Source organism: Carcharodon carcharias, chromosome 15, assembly GCF_017639515.1.
Source record: "Carcharodon carcharias isolate sCarCar2 chromosome 15, sCarCar2.pri, whole genome shotgun sequence".
Classification (NCBI taxonomy): domain Eukaryota; kingdom Metazoa; phylum Chordata; class Chondrichthyes; order Lamniformes; family Lamnidae; genus Carcharodon; species Carcharodon carcharias.
The window spans coordinates 118033177-118059005 of NC_054481.1; the positions used below are offsets into that span (position 1 = coordinate 118033177).

The following is a 25829-nucleotide window of genomic DNA, read 5'->3' on the forward strand; positions in this document are numbered from 1 at the left end:
GGGAGGGGTGAAGCCATGGAGGGATTTGGAAACAAAGATGAGAATTTTAAAATTAAGTTGGTACTTGACTGGGAGCCAATGTAGGTACACAGTCCATTCACCCCATAAATTCATGTAAATTTTTAAATCTTTACATGCAAGTGAAAACAGCAGTTTTAAACTAAAATACAAATTGATGGTATCTAAAATGCATTTTATTCAAAGCCACACACATATTACATGGGATGGAAGGGATTACTCTCCAACCATATTAACACTTTGAACTGTTAAATTAAGAAATCACAGGATTGCTACCTTTGACAATAAAATTAATGGGTGTGGGCATTATCAATAAAAGAAAATCAATCCTGTACATAAAGCCAGGCCTCCAGGAACAGAACACAATTGTAAGAAATGGGTCATTTGACTCAACCACTTTGCTAAAATTATTGAAAGGAAATGTTCCAATTTGGAGAATAAAGGCCATCATGTTCCCCTCAAAGCAGGTAATGAGACTTTTCTGTAAACTAAACTACCAAGCAGAAAATCATCTGTGAACCCCCTGCAGATGGGGAAATGAATGGTAACCAAATTATAGTGCTCTGAATTGTCTTTGAATTGAAGGAAGCATGAAGATGATAAAATTAATGCTCTTGTAGCGCACCAACTTCCTCTGTCTAACCATCTTCCCAACTGCAAATGGTCTATTATCCACATCAGGCACAACACAATTCATACCATGTACATTAACATGTACAAATAAGATACAATAATTGCTTTCATAAATCAGAAAAAACCCTAATTTTCCAGCTTTGCCACATGGTAGTGTTTAGTAAAAAAACTTTAAAAATTTCTTTTCCATTACATATTCTTATCACAGAATTGTTATAGCACAGGAGGCCATTCAGCCTATTGTGTCTGCATCACCTCTCTGAATGAGCATTTCATCTAGTGCCATTCTCCTGCCTTCTCCACGTAATTCTGCAGATTGTTTCTTTTCAAATAATCATCTAATTCCCTCTTGAATGCCTTGATTGAACCTGCCTCCACCACATTCTCAGGCAGTGCATGCTAGACTCCAACCACTCACTGTGCGAAAAAGATTTTTCTCATATTGATTTTGCTTCTTTTGCCACTTACATTAAATCTGTGCCCTTTTGTTCTTGATCATTTCACGAGTGGGAACAGTTTCTCCTTGTCTACTCTGTCCAGACCCATCATGATTTTGAATACCTCTATCAGAACTCCTCTCAGCCTTCTTTGCTCCAGGGAAAAGAGTCAAAACTTCTCCAATCTTACTTCACACACAATACTCCAGCTAATGTCTAACTAGTGTCTTATACAAGTTCAAGGTAAATTCCTTAATCTTGTACTCTATACTCTTATTATACAGGATACTGTATGCTTTATTAACTGCTCTCCCAACCCGTCCTGCCACTTTAATGACTTATGCAGATATACACCCAGGTCCCTCTGCTCCTGCACCCCCTTTAGAAGGGTACCCTTTATTCAGTACTGTCTCTCCACATTTTTCCTACCAAAATGTATCACCTCACATTTCTCTGCATTGAACTTCATCTGCCACCCACCTGCCCAGTCAACCACATGTCTATGTCCTTTTGAAGTTGCTCACTGTCCTCACAGTTTACAATGCTTCCAAGTTTTGTATCATCCGCAAACTTTGAAATTGTTCCCTGCACACCAAGGTCTAGATCATTAATATATATCAGGTAAAGCAAGGGTCTCAAAATCAACTCCTAGGGAACTCCACTACAAACCTTCCTCCAGCCCAAAAAACATCAATTAACCATTACATTCTGTTTCCTGTCATTCAGCCAATTTCTATCCATATTGCTACTGTCCCTTTTATTCCATGAGCTATACGTTTTCTCACAAGTCTGTTGTGCAGCATTGTACCAAATGCCTTTGGAAGTCCATGTACACCACATCAACGGCAATGCCCTCATTAACCCTCTCAGTTACCTCTTCAAAAAACTCCAGCAGGTCACTTAAACTCGATTTTCTCCGAAGAAATTCATGCTTGCTTTCCTTAATTAACCTTCATTTGTCATGTGACTATTAATTCTGTGTTGAATTGTAGTTTCTTGGAGTTTCCTTGCCACTGGGATAAAAACCGACAGGTCTGTAGTTGCTGGGCTTATCCTCATACCCTTTTTTCAACAAGGGGATAACGTTTGCAATTCTCCAGTCCTCTGGCACCACCCTCAGAGTCTAAGGTTGTATTTCCTACCCGACACCTGTCATAAGCACACATTTTCTTTTTTATCTTAATTTCCACCACCTTTATCATCCAGGACTCTGGGTTTGTATGTCCCAACTTTCCCTTTTGAAGTAATATATCTTGACTGCGCCTGAACCATCTCTTCTTTAAAGGTAGCCCATTGTTCAGTGACTGTGTTTCCTGCCAACCCTTGGTTCCAATTTATTCAGCCCAGATACATTCTTACCCAATTGAAGTTGGCTTTCCCCCAGTTAATTATTCTTACCCTGGATTGTGCATTGTCCTTTTCCATAGTCATCCTAAACCTTATGATACAATGATCACTGTCTCTTAATGTTCTATCGCTGACATTTGATCTACTCAGCCCACCTCATTCCCAAGAACCAAGTCTAGCAATACCTCCCTTCTCATTGGATTGGACACATATTACTGTAGAAAATTCTCCTGAACACACACTGGTAACTCTTGTTCCTCTCTGCCCTTTATACTCCCACTATCCTAGTATATATTTGAACAATTAAAATCCCCCAGTATAACTACTCTATAATTTTTGTACCCCTCTGTAATTTCCTTGCAGATTTGTTCCTCTACATCCTTCCCACTAGTTGGTGGCCTATAGATTACACCGAGCAATGTAATTGCACCTTTGTTGTTCTTTAGCTCTAACCAAATTGATTCTGTCCTTTACTTCTCTGGGACATCCTCCTTCCCCAGCACTGCAATGCTCACTCCTTAATCAATACCGACATCCCTCCTTTTTTCCCTTTCCTATCTTTCCTGACACCTTGTATCCAGCAATATTTAACATCCAGTCCTGCCCTTTCTTGAGCCAGCTCTCAATTCCACACGGCAATCTGCACTCGTAACTCACCAATCTTGTTTACTACACTTCATGCATTCACATACATGCACTGTAACCCTGACTTAGACTTTCTTCCTTACTCTGACCTCACCTATTAACTTATTATTCTTTATTCTAGTGCTATCAGTCTCTCCCAGTATTTTGTGCACCTTCTCTAACATTTTCACCTGGTTCCCACACCCCGAGTTAATTTAAACCTTCCCCGACAGCACCAGCAGGTGCAACCCGTCTGGCTTGTACAGGTCCCATCTCCTTCAGAGCCAGTCCCAATGTCCCAAGAATCTAAAGCCCCCCCTCCTGCGCCACCTTTCCAGTCACACATTCATATGTCTTATCCTCCTACTTCTGTACTCACTTGCACATGGCACCAGGATTAATCAGGAGATTACTACTTTTGAGGTCCTGCTTGCTAATTTTATATAGACTTATAGTCTAGAACACCTCAATACACACCAATAGAGAGAGGACAAATATAAACATGTAGGCAAACTTGATGTCCCAGCTGTTCTTTTCTAGCCCATTAATTTTGTATGTTCATCTGATACTCTAGATTTTGTAAGGGTGTATAACAGCAACAAAGGTTGACTTTGAATTTCCACTCATTTCCTTTGCAAAAGTTCCTCACATCTACTGATGCTTCGGCAAAAGCTTCTAGATGTAATCCATCAGGAAGCTGAGGCATAAGAATTTGTAGGGTAACAGGTCACAGAATATTTATAGACACTAATGTATTTTGTGCAGGTTTATTATCCTGAAAAGCCAGAGTGTGCAAATTATGTACTGTATTTTTCTTCTGGTCATCTGTCTAGCATAAAGGTTATTTTATACCAGAAGGAATTAATACAGGAAGTTTTACAGTTATTTTACTGTTGATGTGTAGTATGTATTCAAAGCGATGCAGTGTACACTGGGTAGGACTGATTCACCAGTCTTGACTATTCCAATGCTCTTATCATCAGCCTTCCAGCTCCATAATCTTAAACTCATCGAGTGAAATATTTAAAACAGTGTTAAAAACCGATAATGTTTCATATCATTCGCAGTTAGTCTTTATTTATCAATATCACACTCAGGTTCATTAAAAACAAATCAAGACAATCTTAACTACTTTTGCTTGTCAATTTTTGCCACATGAGGGGACATGTGAGGGAAATTTTATTTTTTTATTTTTAATATTTTTTAATGTACAGTCGATCTCTCTGAAGCTGTACTTAGCCTCAGGGAGATGAGTGCGCTCTTTCGTGCGCATGCGCCAAAGAGCGCATTCTCGATTTTAGGAATCCCCCCCGCCCATACAGGGAGCGCATAGCACTTCCATGTGGACGTCACGCTGGGTGGGCCTTAATTGGCCCTCCAATGTAAAATGGCACCGCACCTCTGATCGGGGGCACTGATCGGAAGCACGCCCGCCCATTAGCTTCTCCCCCGACGGGGGGAATATTCAGCCCTTGGTGGAGACAAAACTGTAAGCAATTAAGTCGGCGGTGGCAAGGCAACAAACGGGAAACTCGACATGAAGCTCACCGATATCCTTAATTGTTCATTTGCATATAATTTAACTGTAGTTCAGTGTGATGGAATTCTATGTCCCCAATTCAGTGAAACTCACACGTCTCGTGTCTTCAGTAATCTGCCCAGTGAAAGCTGGTTACTCATGTGTGACTTTTTTAAATCACTGTGAGAGTCCCTTTTGACTTACAGGAGACTGAGTTACAGGACATTGGATTGATCTTGGAGACGTTTGCTCTGTGTAAAAACGTACTGAGCTGTGACTCCGAGGGGAGGAGCCTCAGGCAAGAAATTCAGAGCCCAAAAGTATGGAGTCCAAAATTTACAAGGAGCAGGGCAGAACTGAGGTGCGAGGAGCCATTCCTTAAATTGACATCATAGATGTGAGCCCCTAAGGGTAGGACACTGAGGACGCTGCCTGCAATGAAAGATAGAGGTAATGGCAGCATGGGAATCATCCACCCTGTCTTTCTTCACCCTTGAACCCTGGAGGAGATGCACTGGCTGGACTGTGACATCTCAGACCTCAGTTGAATCTGTTGTTGCCACTGAATTATCTTGTGTGGTGGTGGAAGTATCTTCTCCCTAGACTTTGGAATGTCTTTTTGTGCTGGACAAACATCTCTAACACAGTCAGCTCTTGCACAGCTATCAAGTGATGTGGGCTTCCCGATGTTAGAACTGCCCATCGCCACATGATCTAGTGGCGAGCTTGTATCACCTGCAATCTTGAGCTTGCTGCCATGTTCAGCCAATCGCCCTGGACCCATGCCAGATCCCTGACGACCTCTAGGCCCACCGGTGGGTGACGTGACGGTAGGACTAAACCTAGACCCATGTGTGAGCCTTGACACTCTGCTATTTTACTGCATGTGAGCATACAGCAGGGACCAGTACATGGCAACCACAATTCAGAATCCCAGATGATTTTCTCTCTCACCATGGGGCACAGAGGGTAATTACTGCATCTTTACCAGCTGAGATTGATTAATCTAGTTAGACTGACACTGAATTTGGGATGTTCCTGCTGTCAAAAACTCAACTGATTATTGCATAAACTGGCTGAAACATAACAACTCCATTTGTTCCACCCAAGACTCACTGAGCCTTCAGGGAGCTGAGGGAAATAATTTTATGCATTTTAAGATGTTATATTCCCTTCAGTCACTGAGAAAATAAAGGCTCTGATCATTGTAGCACTAAATCGTGTAGACTAGGATGCCACAGATTCAATTTTTGATTTGCAGTGAATTAGTGCATCTCAGTTCGGGCATTGGAATCAGATAAGGGAGGGAAAGTACCAGAGAATTGCTAGAATCCTTGGAACTATATTTATTGAGTCAACACTTTTAGAAAAGGGGAGGGAAATCAAAATTTACAGCAATTGTTTCCTACAGATACTGTGTGCATAGAAGATCCCTTTATCCAATAATTGTTACTTAAACTGATAGTATTACTGTTGAAAGCAGCCAAAAAAATGATTAATGTGAAATTAACTCCATGGGACCTTATCAATATTCATAGGATTAACCTCATTGTTAGCGAACATTCATCAAATATGACATCAAGCAAAATGGTGTGAAAATGACTGGAAAGCGAGGAATACAACAAATGCTTTCATCAGAATTTAATTAATTAGTCTTTATATAGTAATGCAACAAAAAGAACAATTTTATCAACTGAAAGTGGAAGTAGAAGGAAAATTGTATTATTTGTCACAGTGATTAAATTAAGTTTAAAGATTAATTAAACACATCAATATTATCAATAAAACATTCTTTGTTAGCTGACTTCCTGCTCTTGTTACAGTAGAATAAATAAATATGACCCTGCAGAATATAAATAGCTATCAAATCAAATTAACTAAGAGCAACCTCCTCTGAGTATATTCTTGTTTAATATTTCTCATTGAATACTGGGGACATTATGAGTGAATAGTTATACTATATACTAAATGCACTTACGTGGAAAAAGATGGTTGAAAAAAATTTGTAAGTTTGTACTTCAACATTAAAAAAACTCTAGACAATAATGCCAGCATCAGTGCTTTTCACCAGGAAGTTGTTTTATCATCTCCTCTGCAACTGTTCTTCTTTGTTATGATGTCTGTGCATGCTGTGTGCATCGGGTGAGCAGATATTGAGATGGCAAGGGGATTTTGAGTGGTCAATTGCAGCAAGAATATCAATGCAGATGATAGCTGTGGCAGACAGGCTGATGTGAATCTGGAGTATCTTGATGTTCTGCATGTCGGTATACATTTAGGAAGTCTATGGTATGAAGGATTGATGAACTGAAGATAGCTTTAGAGCAACTGAAATATTTAAGTGGCATCTTTAACATCTGCTGGGTAGCATTTGTGTGAAAATATTTGCAATTCCAGGTGGAAAACAGTGTAAACAGTATTAGTGAACATGATGTTCGGAATTTTCCGTGCCTATTGGCGTCGGATGTCATAGCGGGCGTGAACAGAAAATATAGCAGGAAGGCCAAAAATCGTAAAACCAGTTTGCAATCGTCTGCTCTGCCCATTGATGTCAGACTGTGGTTCCCGCCGCTGCACATCGGGAACTTCATTTTTATACATCTGCATATCGTTTTAAGCCCTGTACACCGCAATCATCCCCCAATATCAAATTTACCACCCACGTTGGCGGGAAAACATGCCAGTGCAGAACATGTCTTGACAAGTGTTTTGTGCAGAAGTCAGGACTTACCATCAGGGCCTTGGCTCACATTGCAGACATCCGAGGAAGAGAAGATGTTGGACCCTGCAGCAACCGGACCCTGGAGGAATGTGCATTGCATGCTGGGTGGATTCTGATAGACAGGGCTCCACCATGAAGCAGCTCATGGAAGGTGGAAGGTCACTGTTGAGAGTCTGCTTCAGGACATCAGTGTCTTGGCCATGGTCTACCATGGATGATTGTCGAGGAGGTGGAGAAGTTGGTGAACCGGGTGGGGGGGGGGGCGCTAAGATGGGAAGTGGGGTCGAGAAAGCAACAGCTGAGGAGGTAGGTGTAAGGAGGGAGGAAGGTGTAAGGGAAGCACTTCGGGAGAAGGAAGGAGTAAGGGTGGAGGAAGGAGTATGGGTGGATGAAGGAGTATGGGTGGAGGAAGGAGTAAGTGGAGATGTCCAGCTGAACATACAAGGAAGGGGTCTGTGGAGTCGATGACTATTTCTTGGGGAGCAAAATGATCCAAGCGAAATGTGTGGTAGGAGGGAATGGTGAGAATGAGAGAGGGTAAAAGGGAGCTGGTAGGGCGGGAGGGTAAGGGTGTGACAGTAGAGTTAGACAGGATGGTGAGGGTGGTTGGTGGGATGTGGAGGCAGGCATAGACCCTGGGAATGGGAAGGAGGTCATTGGGAAGGTTAAAGTGGATGGGGGTGGAACACTCGGGAAGGTAGGCAATGTGTATGTTCACCCGGGCATCCTGGAAAGAAAAGGGTTCTGGTGGGGAGGTGGAGGGTGATGCCAGGGGGGTCAACAGTGGTGGGGAAAGGACATGGGTGACTGGGGGAGGGGAAAGGATGGGGGAACTAAAGGCAAACTTCATCAGTATCATGCTTCTAAATTTGAAAGTGAAAGGAGCCTTGTGTTGGGCAGGAACAGGTACTACATGGGAGTACAATCAGTGGGTGGGCAGAGATGCAAGTCAGGTCAGATAAACAACTGAAAGAGAATTCCAGCAGGCAGCACTGAAAATGCTCAGGATATTGAGATGAGTGTGATACATATATACATACAAACAAATTAGGAGCAGGCATAGGCCACTCAGCCCCTCAAGCCTGCTCCGCCATTCAATAAGATCATGGCTGATCATATTGTAACTTCAACTCCACATTCCCACCTACTCCCTAATAACCTTTCACTCCCTTGCTTATAAAGAATCTATCTACCTCTGCCTTAAAAATATTCAAAGACTCTACTTCCACCGCCTTTTCAGGAAGAGAGTTCCAAAGGCTGACGAGGAAGGATCTGTGTGCATGCGAGAGTGCTTGCACGAGGCTTCAAAAGGCTCGCGCGCACACACACGCACGCGCAGACACACACGCACACGCACACACACACACAACACACACACACCATCACACAGACACCATCACACACACACACACACCCACACACACGCCTCTAGAATCACTTGTGGGCCAGCTGCATGCAGCCGAACAGCTAGTGGTGGTGTGGGGTGCAGGGGGAGGACTTGCGAAGTCTTTAAATGAAGCTGATAGACACCATTATACATTATTCTGTGAAAGTGAATATATTTTCAGATTATAAAGTGACAAAATGTGTTCACCCGTGCAACTGCTTGTGATTAGAAGTTTTCTAGGCCGACCACTTTGAGGTGCTGCCCTGACATCCACAGCAAGGGTGGAGACAGCCAGTGCAATGGTTGGCTCTGTTGCCTCTAATGACTTCGATGTGCGTCCGCTGGACAGCTGAAGCCTTGAGGGCCTCGGCTTGCTTCGGCTGTCCTCCTGTGAGTTAGCTGCTCTCTCTGTGGTGACAGAGGACAGGGTTGAGGGGGGCACAGGCAAAGGACACTTGAAGGGCGCAGACAACCTCTGAGATTCCTGAGTGGATGACCCAGCGGAGTCCAGTGGCCACTCCTCCTCCATCGAGGGGCTCGAGGGCCCCGCCTGGGTCCTTGAGGAGAAGGACCATCTGGTGGGATATCAAGGTGCCCAGTTTCCCTCTCTCTGCCATTGCAGAAACTCATTCATGGTTACTGTGATGGAGTGCAGGTCTGCGTGCATCTCCACGTTCTGATGGACCAGGATTTCCATGCGTCTGCCATCCTTCCCATCGAGACCTCCATATACGCACCACGTCACCAGACAGCAGGCAGACGCACCCTTCTGACTCATGTGCTTCTCTGTTGAGGGCTTTCAAAGCTCTGTATGATGTTCCCCCACCTTCTGCTGACTCTTCACAATGAGTTGGAAGGCCAAATCCAGAGACTCGGACCTCACAGGTACCTCTTCTTCAGCAGTCCTCCGAGTGCCTGGGAGCTCGGCTGAACCTGCCTCTTCCTGCTGCGGACATGTGTCCATGCAGTGACCACCAGATTGTGAATCTGTGCCTGATCTAGATCCCACCGAGGTGTGTGTCTCTGCGATGGTGAAGAGTGTGGGTAAGCGCTGTGATGGGTCTTCCGGGCTGCTTATTTCCAGCTCTTCAATGGAGGAGGTGTCCTCTTGGCTGGAGGTGAGCACCTGGATGCAGCTGAGAGACTTACTGGCTGGCTGAGGTTGTTGGTTGCTTGGCACAGCTCCCTGTGAACCAAAGTAGAGATGATTAGTGCATGGCAGGAGAGTCAAAAGCAAGAGAAAGAGCACTCACAGTTGCGTTGAGAGAGATGATGTGGTGCAGGATCCTCATGTGGGTATTCACTGCTGACCTCACCGTTGCAGCGGGCATGGTCCACAACATCACCAGCCAGTGCGGTGGCACGCTCCTCAAAGTGAATGAGGGGGCCTAATGTAGGTCACTCCACCCCAGCTCGGGGACCACTCCCTGCTGCTGTGAGCCAGCTTCTCCTGCATGAAAACAGATGGAGAGAATGTCAGCAGGACACATGACACTGCATGGAATGTTTATGTGGTGAGGGGAGTCATGGATGGGATGATGACATAAGCTCAAGAGGATATGAGCCTAATGGAGATGTGAAGGTGTGTATTAGAGTTAGCGGTGCTTCCCTTGAGGTGCGAGATCCCTATGGGGATGAGTGATGGGTTTGAGAGTGAGAGAGTTGGGAGTGATGAGAAGAGTGACTTAGCTTGCAGGAAAGGATGAGACCATTCATCCTCTTTCAGCATTGGATGGCTATCCTCTTTTACAGGGCGTTGGCCTGACCACCGCCTCCCATGCTGGATTGGTGACCTTGCTTGCTGGCCTTCGCCCAGGGCAGGGGGTAGAGGACTTTGCAGCGGGCTTCCACTGCATCCAGTTTGCGCTGGAAGGTGCTTTACTAAATCTGGGGGCAGCATTTTTCCTCCCTTTGGCAGCCATCAGTTTGCAGCAGCTTCCTATCCTTCGAAGAGTGCTAGCTCTTTGCAGGGGTGGCCTTTAAATATGGCACCTGGTTTATCAAAGGCCTGATGTGACAGTGGGCAGGTGATGAGAGACCACCCCGCCAGCGACCCAGCGTTTCTCCTGGGAATGCAGGATTAATAAGACGGGATTGGCACGAAAACCCGCCATTGCGGCCGGTGGGCAAAACGTCCTTTTCCCACGCACTACCACATTTTTTGCAAATCTGGGACGCTTCAGCCCAATGTAGTTGCTAGCGTTGCTTATAATGTATATTGATTATAAATACAACGGCCTCAATTATTACAGTGGAGATGGGTGGAAACGATGAGAGAGCCGGATAGGGGAATGATGTGCCCGGACAATCATATAAATAAAACTTTCCAAAGTTGCACATGAGAGCAGGCTAGATTGCTGCTAAAATCAGGTGGGAATCCACCAAAGATGTTCAAGATCTTTCCCATCTATTTGAAGTAGGCTATTCTCTAGTAAACGATGAATAGACAAAATTGCACAAAGACAGAAAATTTAGGACCATTATCCATATGAAGACATTGTAGTATCAATCACTTGACTCTCTATTCAGATGCTGGATACATATCACTACCAGTCATATATCATATAGATCATCATGATATTTCTTACAATTCTATACTACTACTAAGCGATAACATGAAATGCATTCTAAACACCATTCAGTAAGGCACTGTGTAGTAATGAGTCTGTCGTCAAATCTGGGTTTAAAAAAATGGCATTTTTAAAAATTCATTTATGGGATGAGGGCGTCACTGGCTAGGCCAGCAGTTATTGCCCTCCCTAATTGCCCTTGAGAAGGTGGTGGTGAACTGCCTTCTTGAACCACTGCAGTCCATATGGTGTAGGTACATCCACAGTGTTGTTAGGGAGGGAGTTCCAAGATTTTGACCCAACGACAGTGAAGGAATGGCAATATATTTCCAAGTCAGGATGGTGAGTGGCTTGGCGGAGAACTTCCAGGTGGTTGTGTTCCCTTGTTTCTGCTGCCCTTCTCCTTCTAGATGGTAGTGGTTGTGGGTTTGGAAGATGCTGTCTAAGGAGCTTGGGTGAGTTCCTGCAGTGCTTCTTGTGTATGGTACACACTGCTGCCACTGTGCTTCGTTGGTGCAGCGAATGTTTGTGGAAGGGTGCCAATCAAGCAGGTTGCTTTGCCCTGGATGGTGTCAAGCTCCTTGAGTGTTGTTGGAGCTGCACTTATCCAGGCAAGTGGAGAGTATTCAATCACACTCCTGATGTGTGCCTTGTAGATGATGGAGAGGCTTTGGGGAGTCAGGAGGTGCGCTGCTCCCCACAGGATCCCTAGCCTCTGACCTGCTCCAGTAGCTACTGTATTTATATGGCTATTTCAGTTCAGTTTCTGGTCAATGGTAACCCCCAGGATGTTGATAGTGGGGCATTCAGCGATGATAATGCCACTGAATGTCAAGGGGCGATGGTTAAATTCTTATTGGAGATGATCGTTATCTGGCACTTGAGAGTCATGAATGTTACTTGTCTCTTGTCAGCCCAAGCCTGGATATTGTCCGGGTCTTGGTGCATCTGGACATGGGCTGCTTCAGTATCTGAGGAGTCGCGAATAGTGCTGAACATTATGCAATCATCAGCGAACCTCTCCACTTCTGATCATCTTATGGAAGGAAGGTCATTGATGAAGCAGCTGAAGATGGTTGGGCCTAGGACACTACCTCGAGGAACTCCCGCAATGATGTCCTGGAGCTGAGATGATTGACCTCCAACAACTGCAACCATCTTCCTTTGTGCTAGGTACGGCTCCAACCAGCGGAGAGTCTTCCCATGATTCCCATTGACATAATTTTTGCTAGGGCTTCTTTATGCCACACTTGGTCAAATGGCGCCTTGAGTCAAGGGCAATCACTCTCACTTCACTTCTGGAGTTCAGCTCTTTTGTCCATGTTTGAACCACGGCTGTAATGTGGTCAGAAGCTGAGTGACCCTAGCGGAACCCAAACTGAGTGTCACTGAGCAGGTTATTGCTAAGCAAATGCCATTTGATAGCACTGCTGATGACCCCTTCCATCAATGTACTGATGATCGCGAGTGGACTGATGGGCGCTAATTGGCCAGGTTGGATTTGTCCTGCTTTTTGTGTACAGGACATACCTGGGCAATTTTCCACATTGTCAGTGTTGTAGCTGTATTAGAACAGCTTGGCTAGGGATGAGGCAAATTCTGGAGCATAAGTCTTCGGTACTATTGCCAGAATACTGTCAAGGCCCATTGCCTTTGCAGATCCAGTGCCTTCAGGCATTTCTTGACATCACGTGGAGTGAATCAAATTAGCTGAATACTGGCATCCGTGATGCTGGGGACCTCCAGAGAAGGCTGAGATGGATCATCCATTTGACACTTCTGGTTGAAAATGTTGCGAATGCTTCAGCCTTATCTTTTGCACTGATGTGCTGGGTTTCTCCACCATTGAGGATGGGGGTATTTGTGGAGCCTCCTCCTCCAGTGTGTTGTTTAATTATCCACCACCATTCACGACTGAATGTGGCAGGACTGCAGAACTGATGTCTGATCTGTAGGTTGTGAAATCGCTTAACTCTGCCTGTCACTTGCTGCTTATGCTATTCGGCATACAAGTAATCCTCTGTTGTAGGTTCACCAGGTTGACACCTCATTTTTAGGTATGTCTGGTGCTACTCCTGGCATGCCTACCTGCACTCTTCAATGAACCATGTTACGAGTGTCTCTATGAGTCTCTTGAACAAGCTGATTGGTCTATGGTAACCATGTGGTATTACCCATCACATTATTAGCCTGCACCTGGGCTAATCCTCAATCTAAATTTAGACTATCTAAATCTTGAGGCAATTCTACATTCAGCTTCCTGTTCCAGGAAGGTTCTGAGCTCGGCTTTCTTACTCTGGAGACAAAAGTATGATTCTCTTCTGCCTGCTCCCATTAGCCAAAGCCTTTCCATTATCTCTTATCTTCAATATAAGTTCTCTATGATGTTCAAAACTTGGTGCTCTGTTCTTCAGGTCCAGCACTGAGGCACCCCTGTAGCCATCAACAATCTCAAAAACTGCTATTCATACAGCACCTTTAACATAATAAAATATCCAAAGAAGCTTCACGGGAGCATTTTAAAAGAAAATATGATACCAAGCCACATGAGGCAATATTAAGTCAGGTGACTAAAAGATTGGTTAAAGAGGTAAGTTTAAATTAGTGTCTTAAAAGGAGGAAAGTGAGGTAGAGAGGTGAAGAGGTGTAGGGAGGATATTCCAGGGTTTAGGGCCTAGGGATCTGAAGGCTTATTCATCAATGGTGGAGCAATTATAATTGGGAATGCTCAAGAGGCCAGATTTAGAAGAGCAGAGGGTTGAGAGTCTGAAGGAGATTATAGAGATAGGCATGGGTGAAGCCATGGAGGGATTTGAAAACAAGGATGAGAATTTTAAAATCAAGACATTGCTTAACCAGGAATCAATGTAGGTTAACGAACACCTAGGGTAATAGGCGGATTGGACTTGAATGGGAATGGGAAGTTTGGTCAGGTAGGCTAGTGGAAGAAGGGACATGGCAGAGTCAGCTGATCAGATGGTCTTGATCTCCATGACAGAGTCATCCATAAGCTCCTCACAATTCATTATTGGAAATGAGGATGGAGGGGACAGGGGAGAGAGGTTTAAGAAGATGGTTTGCACCAGAGAAAAGAAGCCAGAGGTAAAGAAACCATACAAAATACGCATGGCAATAGTCAATTATAACAATATTAATCTTAAATCCTGGATCGAATGGCAGACGAAGCACCATTATGTAAGAAATACCTTTTTTTTTAACCTCAACTCCAAGTCTTTAAAAGACGGGGAAGGTGGGTATAAGGGAGCTGAGCTGATGTAGCCAAGTGTTCATTTTATATTGTGTGACTTCAATTCAGAGTGCTTTATTTATCTTTGTTTTATCTGACATGCTAAATTGCTTTTTTAATCAGCCATTTTTCCATAAGCAAAACCACTGGACATTAACTTTCCTCTATAATGAGAGAAAAAAACTTCAGGTTGTTTGGGTTTTCAATTTTAATATAAAGCCATGTTACAACATACTGAGTCAAAACAAAATGCCACAGAATGAAGGGATAGATATGGCCTGGAACCAAAGAGACTCCAAGGTAACACTGAAAAGCTCCAAGAGTTTATATTTCCTTATGCTTATCCCTTATTCTCCTAACCAATATCAAATCCATAATATTCCAATATAAGCCAAAAACTAAAGTTGCAGGACAGTTTTAAAGCATTAAACTAAGGCCCACTGCAGATGATTAGGGGTTAAACAAAATGCCCAATTTTTCCAGACCAAGTGACCTTATGGGGGCTAAACTGGATAGCCCCCAAAAATAGATGCGGGGATTGCCATGCATGATTAACCTCTGCCCACTGATCGCAATGCAGGCAGCATGTTAACTTTGTATTGTCTGCTCATTTCAATGATTTTTGTGTCCACAAATGTTGATTGTTTGGATACATCAGCAAGGGGCCAATATCTTGAAGGGCTAGCAATACTTAAAGCTGGCATCTTAAAGGGAAGGTGCATTGTGGCTGCAGCAGGTGCTGGGACTCATGGTTGAAGAGAATCTGTCTTAGAAAGAGTGAAGAATGCCTTTGCAGCACAGGAAGCAGGCTCCAAGATTTCCAAACAGTGCACAGGAGGTCTTGGTGGAGGAAGTGGAAAAGTGGAGAGGTGATCTATATTGTTAGGGGTAAGATGGTCCTCCAAACACATGTTCACAAGGTCGTGGGAGAAGACATTCATGGATGTCAATGCAAGGAGTCAAGTCCCGCAAGGAGTTCAGTGACTTCAAATAAATGGTCAAGGTCAGTGAGTTGATCTTCAAATGCCAAATTCTACTAACTGTACAAGTAGCTTCAGAGAACACATAATTCATCACACCCCTATCACTCAGCTACCAACAATCTCTATCAATTAGGCTTTATGCCTAACATTCATTAGTTTCAACTCACTCTCATATTTTGCACTGTTGCATGCTTCACACCCACATCTCACTGGGCGCACATACTGCAGGTTATTCAACCATGGCAGCCAGATCAGCCAAACTAACTGCACAACGCTCAGAGCATTTCACACTCTCTTGCGCAACACAGGGGCGCACAACTGGAGTGGCTGGAAAAGTTGAGGCTGTTCTCCTTGGAACAGAGGTTAAGAGGAGATGTAATAGAGATTTTCGCAGACTAGGTAGAGAAAAAAAAATCATTCTCTGACCAGTAGGTCAATAACTAGGGGTCATTGATTTAAAATTGTTGGCAAAAGATCGAGAGGGTAGAAGAGGAGCATATTTTTAGAAACATAGAAAATAGAAGCAGGAATAGGTCATTCGGCCCTTCAAGTCTGCTCTGCCATTCAATATGATCAGGGCTGATCCTCTATCTCAACTCCTGCTTTCTCCCCAGACCCCTTGACGCCTTTACAGTCCAGAAATCTATTTCCTTCTTAAATATGTTAAGTGACTTGACCTCCACAGTCCTCTGTGGTGGAGATTTCCACAGGTTCACCATCCTCTGAGTGAAGAAGTTTCTCCTCATCTCAGTCCTAAATAGCCTACCCAGTATCCTAAGATTGTGAGCCCTTGCTCTAGACTCCGCAGCCAGAGAAAACATCATCCCTGCATCCAGCCTGTCCAACCCTGTCAGAATTTTATATGTTTCAATGAAATTCCCTCTCCTTCTAAACTCCAGTGAATACAGGCCTAGTCAGCCCAATCTCTCCTCATACGACAATCCTGCCACCCCAGGAATCAGTCTGGTGAAGCTTCGCTGCACTCCCTCTATGGCGAGTATATCCCTTCTTAGATAAGGAGACCAAAACTGCACACAATACTCCAGGTCTGGTCTTACCAAGGCCCTGTATAGATTCTGTAAGACATCCTTGCTCCTGTACTCAAGTCCTCTTTAATGAAGGCCAACATACCATTTGCACAGAGAGTTATTGGAATCTGGAACTCCATCTGTAAAGGTAATGTGAGCTGATTCCATAAATAATTTTAAAAGGGAGTTTGACAGATACTGGAGGATGAGGAACTTGTAGGGTTATAAACAAAAGCTCAAGGATGTGGGACTAAGTGCAGTTACTCTTGCAAAGTGCTGGCACAGCACAATGGACAAAATGGTCTCCTTCAGTGGTGTAAGTTTCTCAGATTCCATGATTCTATAAGAGAGACAGCGTGAATGAATGTTTCCTATAGTCAGTGACACAATGCAAATCTCTTTCATTTGTAAAAGGTTTCTTGGAAAAAAGTTTCCACCTTTAAGAACTACAGATGAATACATTTTTTGCACATTAACACTGAACATTTAGTTCAGCTACTCATTTTATACCTATAAAACAACTTCAACAAGTAAGCATCATTTTAGGAGGTTGAATTGTAACACTGTCCCCATTTACAGCATCACCCCAAAAGAGAATCTAAATATGGAATATTGAGCAGCCGAATGGAAAGCAAGTCATGCAAGGACTGACAAGATGCTAATTGGCCATCTACAAAGGTTCTTCAAATGATGTTGTGACAGATTGGGACATTCAGTACCTCATTTACACAATCAGTTGGATTCCAGAATGAACTCAGCATCTACTAGAGCCTTCCTTCCAATCACAGCATGATCAGACAAAATTCCATTTTCCAAAAGTATACTAGACTGAACAAATACCCTTGAAGAGTAGGTTACACATCAAAATGAAGTTACATCTTGATGAAGGTGTCGCAGCATAAAGCGAGCATAGATTCCACTCAGATGACTCGTACACTAGCAATCTATCTACTGGCATGGCAGATAGTTTTTGCAGACCACCTCCTGCAGGTGTACTGATGCCGGGAGGGAGCTAGAGAGTGTGCATGCATGGATTGATATGCACATCCCTACAGAAGGAAGCATGCAAGCCAGCAATCAAGGTATCCAACTAATAATTCATATCGTCAACCAAGTCATTCATAAGAATAAAGATGGAAATACTTTTTTCAGAATAAAATGCAGTAAAATTCAAAAGAATTACAGAAAAAGCCAGTTTTAAATGGAAAGTGATCTTTTGCAGATTAGCTGTGAAAGCTTTCATTATCTACCAGCCATACTTCAGACACTTAACAATTTGCGACCTTACTAGTCTTTCTCTATGTCATGAAAACAGCAATAAGCCAGTGTTCTTTTGAATTTTTTGTTTGTCTTCCTACTAAATTACAAATATATCACTTGCATGTTTCCTGTATCTGCCTTCTGTAAATTTGAAGACTGTTGCGTTGTCTAACGTTTTCTCATTTGTTTCCAGAACCACAAAACTGTGCAACTTCTTAACTTTCTCAGTCTTCTCTTCCTCCTGTAATTTACAAATTTAAGACCCAAGTTTGGCATCACCCAAGCATTACTTCTCGGTTTGCCTGGTCTTCTCCCTGACTCTTCTGAAACTTGAGCTACGCCTTTTCATCTAGGTTTTCCTTCTTTTTTAAACAAAAAAACCACTTGGATTGAGTTATTAATTTCGTTGGGGATGGGATGGAGGAGGTAGAACTGTCACTTTAATTCACAAACAACAAATACTTATCAAATCGTCATATGCTGTTGGCTATAATGGTCATTATAACAGTGGTCATTGTAACTAACAAATGATTTGCTGTAGTTGCCATCTTGAACACTTTAACCTCTTTTGTTAGCCAGATTGTTGATTAAGGTAACAACATTCTGGTTCGCTTAATGTAGCTGTGAAAGTAGGAATCTACAACAGCAACATTTTCACTGCACACTAGTCTTTAATCAAGTCATTCACTTCTCCTCAAGCAATTGCTCCAACTGTTACATTCATTAGAAACAGCAGCAGTATGCTAAACCCTGTGGTGTTTATATCAGCAAAAATGACAAAAAAAAAATCACACAAATTGAACCCATCCTTTTTAACTGCAACCTAAAAATCGTAAAAGGAAACTATCTGAAAGGTGTCGATGCACTTCCCATCATACTCACATCTCAGAATCAGAAGGCAGCTGTTGTCTCAGCAGATCTATTGTGCGATTATGAAAACAATGCTAGGCCTCATTTACAGCAGATGTTTGCTAGGGATTTGACTGCAATTTAAAATAGCTCCAGAATTATTAATCACTTTCTCAAAAGGGCCACTTTGCATCAATATAAACAGAAAATGTTGGAACGGTCATTGTGAGGAACCATCTGACACTTTTGCTCCATAAAATGGTCTTGCATTGAAGTGGCTATCTCATCATGTGAAAAGTCAACACAAAATTGCAGTGTGTGCAAATTCTGTATGCCACTGGGGTTGCCTGTTCTCCATTTTACCTTTATCAAAAAAAGTCTCCCATGCAAATGAATGGTTTTGTGGGTTAGGAGTGGCTTTCTGGGGAGAAGTGCTCAATACTGGGTTCAATACAAAGAGGTTATCCAACAATAAATTTGTTGAGAAGGAAAATTACTCTTTGAGAGTGCATGTGTCTAACACCTGCTTTCAGAAGTCCAAAGCCCAGTTTTACTGGATAAGATACAGAAAACCAGTCCAAGTTTAAAATGCCAGACAAAGCTATTAAAGTTCAAGGCTGTATTACAATTAATAGAAACAAGCATAAGGTCATAGACCTGAAACATTGGGCTGAATTTTACATTTAACGGGTGGGTGGGCCTGACCGAATTGGCGGCGGGCAGGCAGGCAATCCCCACCGCGCCACCATTTTGTACAGGCGGGCCTCTCCAGCACGTTTCAGACTCCTGTGTTCATTCGGAAAATTAAATCGGCGGCGGGCGTGTTCAGACTGTCAGTTCCAATGGGGAACCGGCAGTCTGTATAAAGAACAGTCAGGCAGCCGCCTTTAGGCTGTTGACCATAGCCTGTCACCAAGCAGCACAAGAGGCAAGGGCACAGGAGGAGGAGGGGGTCAGGCTGCAGGGTAGGCCAGCAGGGTGGGGGGGGGGCACTGCGCCCCTCGGTTCTCCGATGCCTGCCTTGCTGTCCTCTTCGAAGAGGTGTCCAACCATTGGGAGGTCTTGTTTCCGGAGGATGGGAGGAGGAGGGCTCCCCACGTGACCAGCAAGTGTGGCAGGAGTTGGCGGAGGCTGTTAGCTCTCAAGATGCTGTGTGGCGCACAGGAACACAGAGCCGCAAGCGCTTCAATGATTTTCTGTGCTCTGGAAGGGTGAGTACCATGTCAGCCTTGGCCATTTTACACAGCAGGTAGCCTTAGCCTTTGAGGCCCCCCCCCGCCCCATGTCTTAGTGTTGTTACTGCATTGTGCATTTGGCGCACGCTGGGTGGGCAAACAGATAGTAACCATGCTTACATCAGCCTTAGTAGTTGAGGAGAAGATGGGTTCTCCCTGCAGCATATGTTGGTATTTCTCGCATTAGAGTAGTCTGGGGGCAACCTGCAGGGGAGGAAGCTAGACACATACTCAGAACTCCAACACATGTCTTATTGATGACGATGAGATGGTGGAAGGGGAGCCTCAAGGTGTCATGGCCAAGAGCCATCTATTGGCCTTGGCACCACACCTAATTGCGCCTCCTTGCCATGGGTGCTGAGGCCCGTGTGTTATTCAAAGTGACGGACTTATTCAAGGTGGCCGTTGGGGGAGGGGGTTGGGAACAGCCGTACTAACTTCTGGGGACTGATCACCAGTAGTGTGGACAGGAGTTGCTGGGGGCCTCAGATGGGCCACTGTGGTTAGGGTGCGGCGTGCACGTGCAGAGCACATGAGCCATCAGCCCCAATAAATGCTCTTCTATGTTCCGCAGGCAAAAACTGAGAGCAATATCCGGGAACATCAGCGGACTGGTGGTGGGCACGCTGTGCTGCAGCACCTCACCACGTATGAGCAGCAGGCCATGGAGCTGGGGAGGAGGCAGGCGGCCAGGTCGGCGAGGCTGGGGTGCAACGGCCAGGTATTTGAGGGCCACAGTCCCATCCACTCTGTCTCCCCACCATCCAAAGCACTGATGATTTCTGCAACCATTTATGCAGCACCATTGCTCATTCACAGACTGATACAGTCAGACGTGTGGGTCATACACAAAGGTCCCTCAGACCCTTGAGGATGTGCGTCTCTAGCACCTTCCAAAGTTATCGCCTTATCCCATTTGTGACCACTATCCCCATGGCCTAACATGCCATGGCATTGCTGCTACATATCCAAAGACTTATTGCATCTTAGGAGGATTTGTACCTCCACCAACTTTTCAGCCAGTGTGCCCCACGTTACTCTGTCCAAAAGGTCCTCAGCACCTCATCTGTCAACCTCATGGCACTCAACTTAAATAAATGCCACCATGTTAGTCATCCCTGCGCCAAGGGGAAACGTTGCCTTCTGTCCACCCGTTCTATGCCTCTCATAATGGTATGAAGGTCACTAATGTGACCTGTCAATCTCCTGTGCTCCACGGCATATGTAGCGAGTATATGCAATGTTTCCTCATAACTCCAACTCTCCAGGCCAGCATGCATCCAGGTCAGGAACCTCTGCACTCTCCCCACTCCAATGGCATCCCTCCCATGAAGCGCAGGTCACAACTCAACGCAGAAGTGTAGATGTGGCCTTGAAAGCGTTTTCTGCATTTGCAAAATGACCTCCCTTTTCCTTTATTCTATTCCTCGGCTAATAAAGACAAGTCTAGCTTTGACCTTGTTAAACGCCTTATGTTCCTGTTCTGCTACCTTAACGGGTCTGCCCAGCAAGGTCCCTGTAATCGTCGTGACTTCCTACGGTCCTACCATTACTCATGTATTCCCATACCTTGCTTGTCTTGCCCAAGTGCTTAACCGCACACTTATCCACATAACATTCCATGTGGCATTCCTTAGGCCACCTGACCAGCCTGTCTGTATGCGCCTGTAATGTTTGGGCCTCCTCTTGACTATTTACCATCCCACCAATGTTCGTCTCCTTAGGTTCTTGAAGGGTGAGTGACTTATGAGGCTTGGGGGGGTGCGGGGCAAAGGATGAAAGGTGTTACTGACTGAACACTAACTGATGCACTGTCCTTGTTGTTAATTTCAGCATCACCACCGCATGGCTGCCACCAACACGTCCAGAGCCCTCCCTCCACACCTGAGGGCCAAGGCTTGTAATTTGCGTCACATCCTTTCAGCAAGCCAGGCACCAGCGCAATGACAAACACTTTGGTGGGGATTATGCCATCGGCTAGTGTCCCGGGGCACAGTGGATAGGGCACTTCACAATCGCTGGAAGAGATGCCACGGGCAGAGAGTGCCGATGGCGCCAGCAGCCAGAGGACTGCAGGGGACCAGGCACATGCTGAGTCTGGCAGTGATGATGTGCCTCTGTAGATGTTAGCCAGGCAACAGCTGCAGGACAAGCGGCAGGGTGCGCGGGAGCATCTGGCAGGGTGGCATGAGGGTGTGCTTCCGTTGGTCTCTGTGGTGGAGGAATCCAGGCAGAGTGTCATGAGTGTCAGTGATGGCATGAACCTCAGGACAGAGCTTCGGGCTTCCTCCATTGAGAGATTTGCGACTCTCATGGAGAGGGGCTTCCAGCGGATTGAGAATCTTCTGATTGGGTTATGCTCTGACCTGCAAGCTCTCTCAGTGTTAATGGCCACAGGTGGTCATTTGCAACGTGGGAGGTGTTCTGGGCACCAAGTGTCGCCATTCGGTGCCCATCCATCTGCGGTGAGCAGGGAGGTCCAATGTGACCTCACATCGGCGCAGCAGTTGCCTGTCGTCACGCGAGCTCCTCGCAGGGCGCTCCAGATGAGGGCAGCAGCTCCTCCACCCCTCTGCCAGTGACCATTGCATCCGTTGAGGCTGCGACAACTCAGGAGGTGCCAGTTCTGCAACTGGCCACTCCCTCCCAGGCAGGGCCATCACATGCTATCTGGGCCAGAGGACAGCCGCCAAGGTCATCGAGGCCGACAGGACAGCAGAGTCAGCAGTCTGTCTCACAAGCCACTTCGAGCGATGGGGCGGCACCTAGACATAGCATCAGCAAACATAAGCATAAGGCACGTGTGATTTTGTGTTGGCCCTATTTTAGGGAATATATCATTAGGTACATCAGAGCGATGTTTGTGCTTTATTCTGGTGGGAATAAAGTCCACTTTTCTGACCATGGCTGAGGGTGTTTCCTTTGTGCTGCATTTGTATGATTCATAGACATCTCATGAGTGTTAGAGTGGACATTGATGTTTCTGTACTAAGCCCTTAGTTGCAGCTGATGAGGTGGAAGATGTAGCACCTAAGTGCCATGTGTGGAAGCGCCAGGCAATGCTGATCCATGTGTGTGGAGCTAGCTGAAGGTCTGTTGGATTAAAATGTCCTGGGTGTCCCTGCCTCCTTAGTGTAGTAGCGGGTCGGCGTGCTGCCCCTCATCATTGCCCTGTGCTTCCTCGTCCTCTGAGCCACTGCTGGATTCATCATGTGCAGCCTCATCCACAGCGTCAAGGTGTTCATCGTCAACTGCATTCCCCCTTTCCAGCGCAAGATAGTGGTAGCATGCTGCGCTCTGCACAATCACAGAGACGCGATCTGGGGGTACTGGAGTGCGCCCTGAGTGGTCCAGGCAATGGAAGTGCATCTTGAGAAGATCAATGGTTCTCTCCACCACAGCCCTTGTGGAGGCCTGGCTCCTATTATACCGCTCCTCAGCTTCTGTTCTTGGATGGCGGAGAGGTGTCATGAGCCACCTTCTGAGGGGATAGCCCTTGTCACCCAGCAGCCAACCATCCAGCCGAGCCGGAGCACTGAAGAGCCCTGGCACCTGGGAGTGTCTGAGGATGCAGGCGTCATGGGATCTGCCTGGGTCCCTTGCATAAACTTACAGAATCTGCAACCTCTGATCACACACTATCTGCATATTCATGGAGGGGAATCCCTTCCTGTTGACAAAGGCACAGGGCTCACCTGCTGGCGCCTTGATGGCGACATGTGTGCAGTCGATTGCACCCCGGACGCGGGGGAAGCCAGCAATGGCCGCGAAGCCTCTGGCTCGCTGTGTCTGGCTTGCCTGGTCACAGTGGAAGTGGATGAAGGTCAATGCCTGTCTGAACAGAGCATCTGTATCCTGTTTGACACAAGTGTGGACAGCTGATTGGCAGGCACCGCAAAGATCACCCACCAAGCCCTGGAAGGAGCCAGATGCATAGAAGTGGAGGGCAACTGTGACCTTCAGAGCTGCTGGCATGGGGTGTCCACCCACACAGTTAGGGGAGATCTCAGGGCCAATCATCTGACAGATATAGTTGACTGATTCCCTTGACAGTCTGAGCCTCCTTCGGCACTGCACCTCAGTCATATTGAGGTAGCTGCTTCACTGCCTGTATACCCTGGCAGCAGGAGAGTGGCGTCTTCTGCAGCCCTTCCACCTTGGACAACCTATTGGCCCTGCACCCCTTGTGCCTGTGCCTGGTCTCCCAAAGGTGGTTCCTCTGGAGGCTGATTGTCCACTCCTGGCCTCCTCCTTATTCTATCCCTCCCTTCCTCCTCAGAGTAACTGCCTCCAGTGGAGCTGTCAGAACCCATACCCAGGCTAAATGGAGGCCTCCGGAAAGCTGCAGGCCCGATAAAGATTACTGTCTGCAGACTGCTGAGCTGAAGCTTCAAAGCACAGAGAAAGCTATTGGAAATCAATCTGAACTGCTAACAATCACACATGCAAGTTTAAAACACTTTCTGCATTAAACATTTCAGAAAAAACGTTAACAACCCCTCTGAGCCCACATATCCCGCCCGTGGATGAGATTTGTTAAAAACTCAGTTATCCGCCTGCCCGTTGGGCCTGTGCGCCGAGGCGAAGGTACCACAGGCTCCTCAAAATCGGCTTCAATTGCTGAGTTAAGGGCCTTAACAAGGCCTTTAATTAATGACGGGCGCGCGTCGCGCTTCCTAGCGCTCCCAACCACCTAATTATCGCGATGCCGCACGCTGATGTTGGGACGCTCGCGTGACATTTTAAGTGTTGACATGCGGGCTCCGCCACTCGCACGTCAGCCATAAAATTCTGCCCGTTAATCCTGTTTCTCTCCACAGGTGCTGCCTGACCTGCTGAGATTTTCCAGCATTTTTCATTGTTATTTCAGATTTCCATCATCCGCAGTATTTTGCTTTTGTATTACAATTAGTAATCCAGTTACACAATAAAGTAAGTAGGATATGGTTCTCAACCATTCAGGTTATGACCAGTTCAGCATTATTCTTGCACAAACCAATTACATTAGAGTAATATGCTTTTTTTCTCTTTTGAACGAAGACTCCACAACAGCCCCATCACCACAGGGCCTCATTATCTCTGAAAAGTAGAGCTTGGCATCTGCAAGCATATCTGCCTATCATAGATTGCAAATGATTGACAGCTTGTCAAAGAGATGTATTACTTACCAGATCCCAGTCTATGCTGCGGAAAAAGGTGTGAGCCTGGATGTCAGCAAATCCAGTCTGCGAATGACACCCAAGTCGCTCTTTAGGGTCCTGTGAACAATTTAAACAAATAATATGCAAAGTAATGTCTGCTCAGAGGTGATTAGAGGAATATGTCCAATTTCTATTCCGATGTTATAAATACTTTCCAGTAAACATATACTTTTTAAATAAAGTTTGAACAGCTGAAATGTTCTGCTTCTGATTTTAAATGATATTTTATGCTGTATGTTCACTATTCACCTTCATCTTAGCACACATAAGTCCTTTATCCTGTGGATATTATAATGAGTACAAGGTATATCAATGTTCCTTTAATTACCAGAATTATTTCAGAGTCTTATAAAAATTAACAACTTTTCCATCAAAATTAAGTAAATTTATTGCTCTAGATTCTTAACCTGGCTGCTCAGACATGTAGGAAAATATTTCAAACATTTTTGTCATTTGATTTAAACCACCCCATATTCAATGCCTTTGAAATATATTTCATTCAACTTTTAGTCAACTGTAAAAAGGAAAGTCAGAACATGTTACAGTGTTCAACTGGATTAAAGAACCTACTCCATTCGCCCAATGCTGTGTACTCAATTGATGTTTTTTATTTTAAGGTTACAACATAAACCTGCTGAAGGTTTCAGCAGTATTAGTATAGCTCAACATATCACAAACCAGGAGTACAAGAAGTATCATTGCATAATGAATGTGCTAAAAGCACTCAACATTTTTTTATTCTCTCGCGGGATGTGGCCATCACTGGCTG

At 45.1% G+C, this 25829-nt stretch overlaps 1 protein-coding gene across 5 annotated transcripts in view; it reads right to left on the reverse strand.

The window, feature by feature from the left end:
* Positions 1 to 25829, reverse strand: part of prkcz (protein kinase C, zeta) — a 612152-nt gene that overhangs the window by 155713 nt on the left and 430610 nt on the right. For all 5 annotated transcript variants that reach the window (XM_041206302.1, XM_041206300.1, XM_041206299.1 and 2 more), the window contains one exon: positions 25028 to 25117. In XM_041206302.1, the coding sequence (XP_041062236.1) occupies positions 25028 to 25117 (90 nt within the window). The remainder of the gene's footprint in view (positions 1 to 25027; positions 25118 to 25829) is intronic.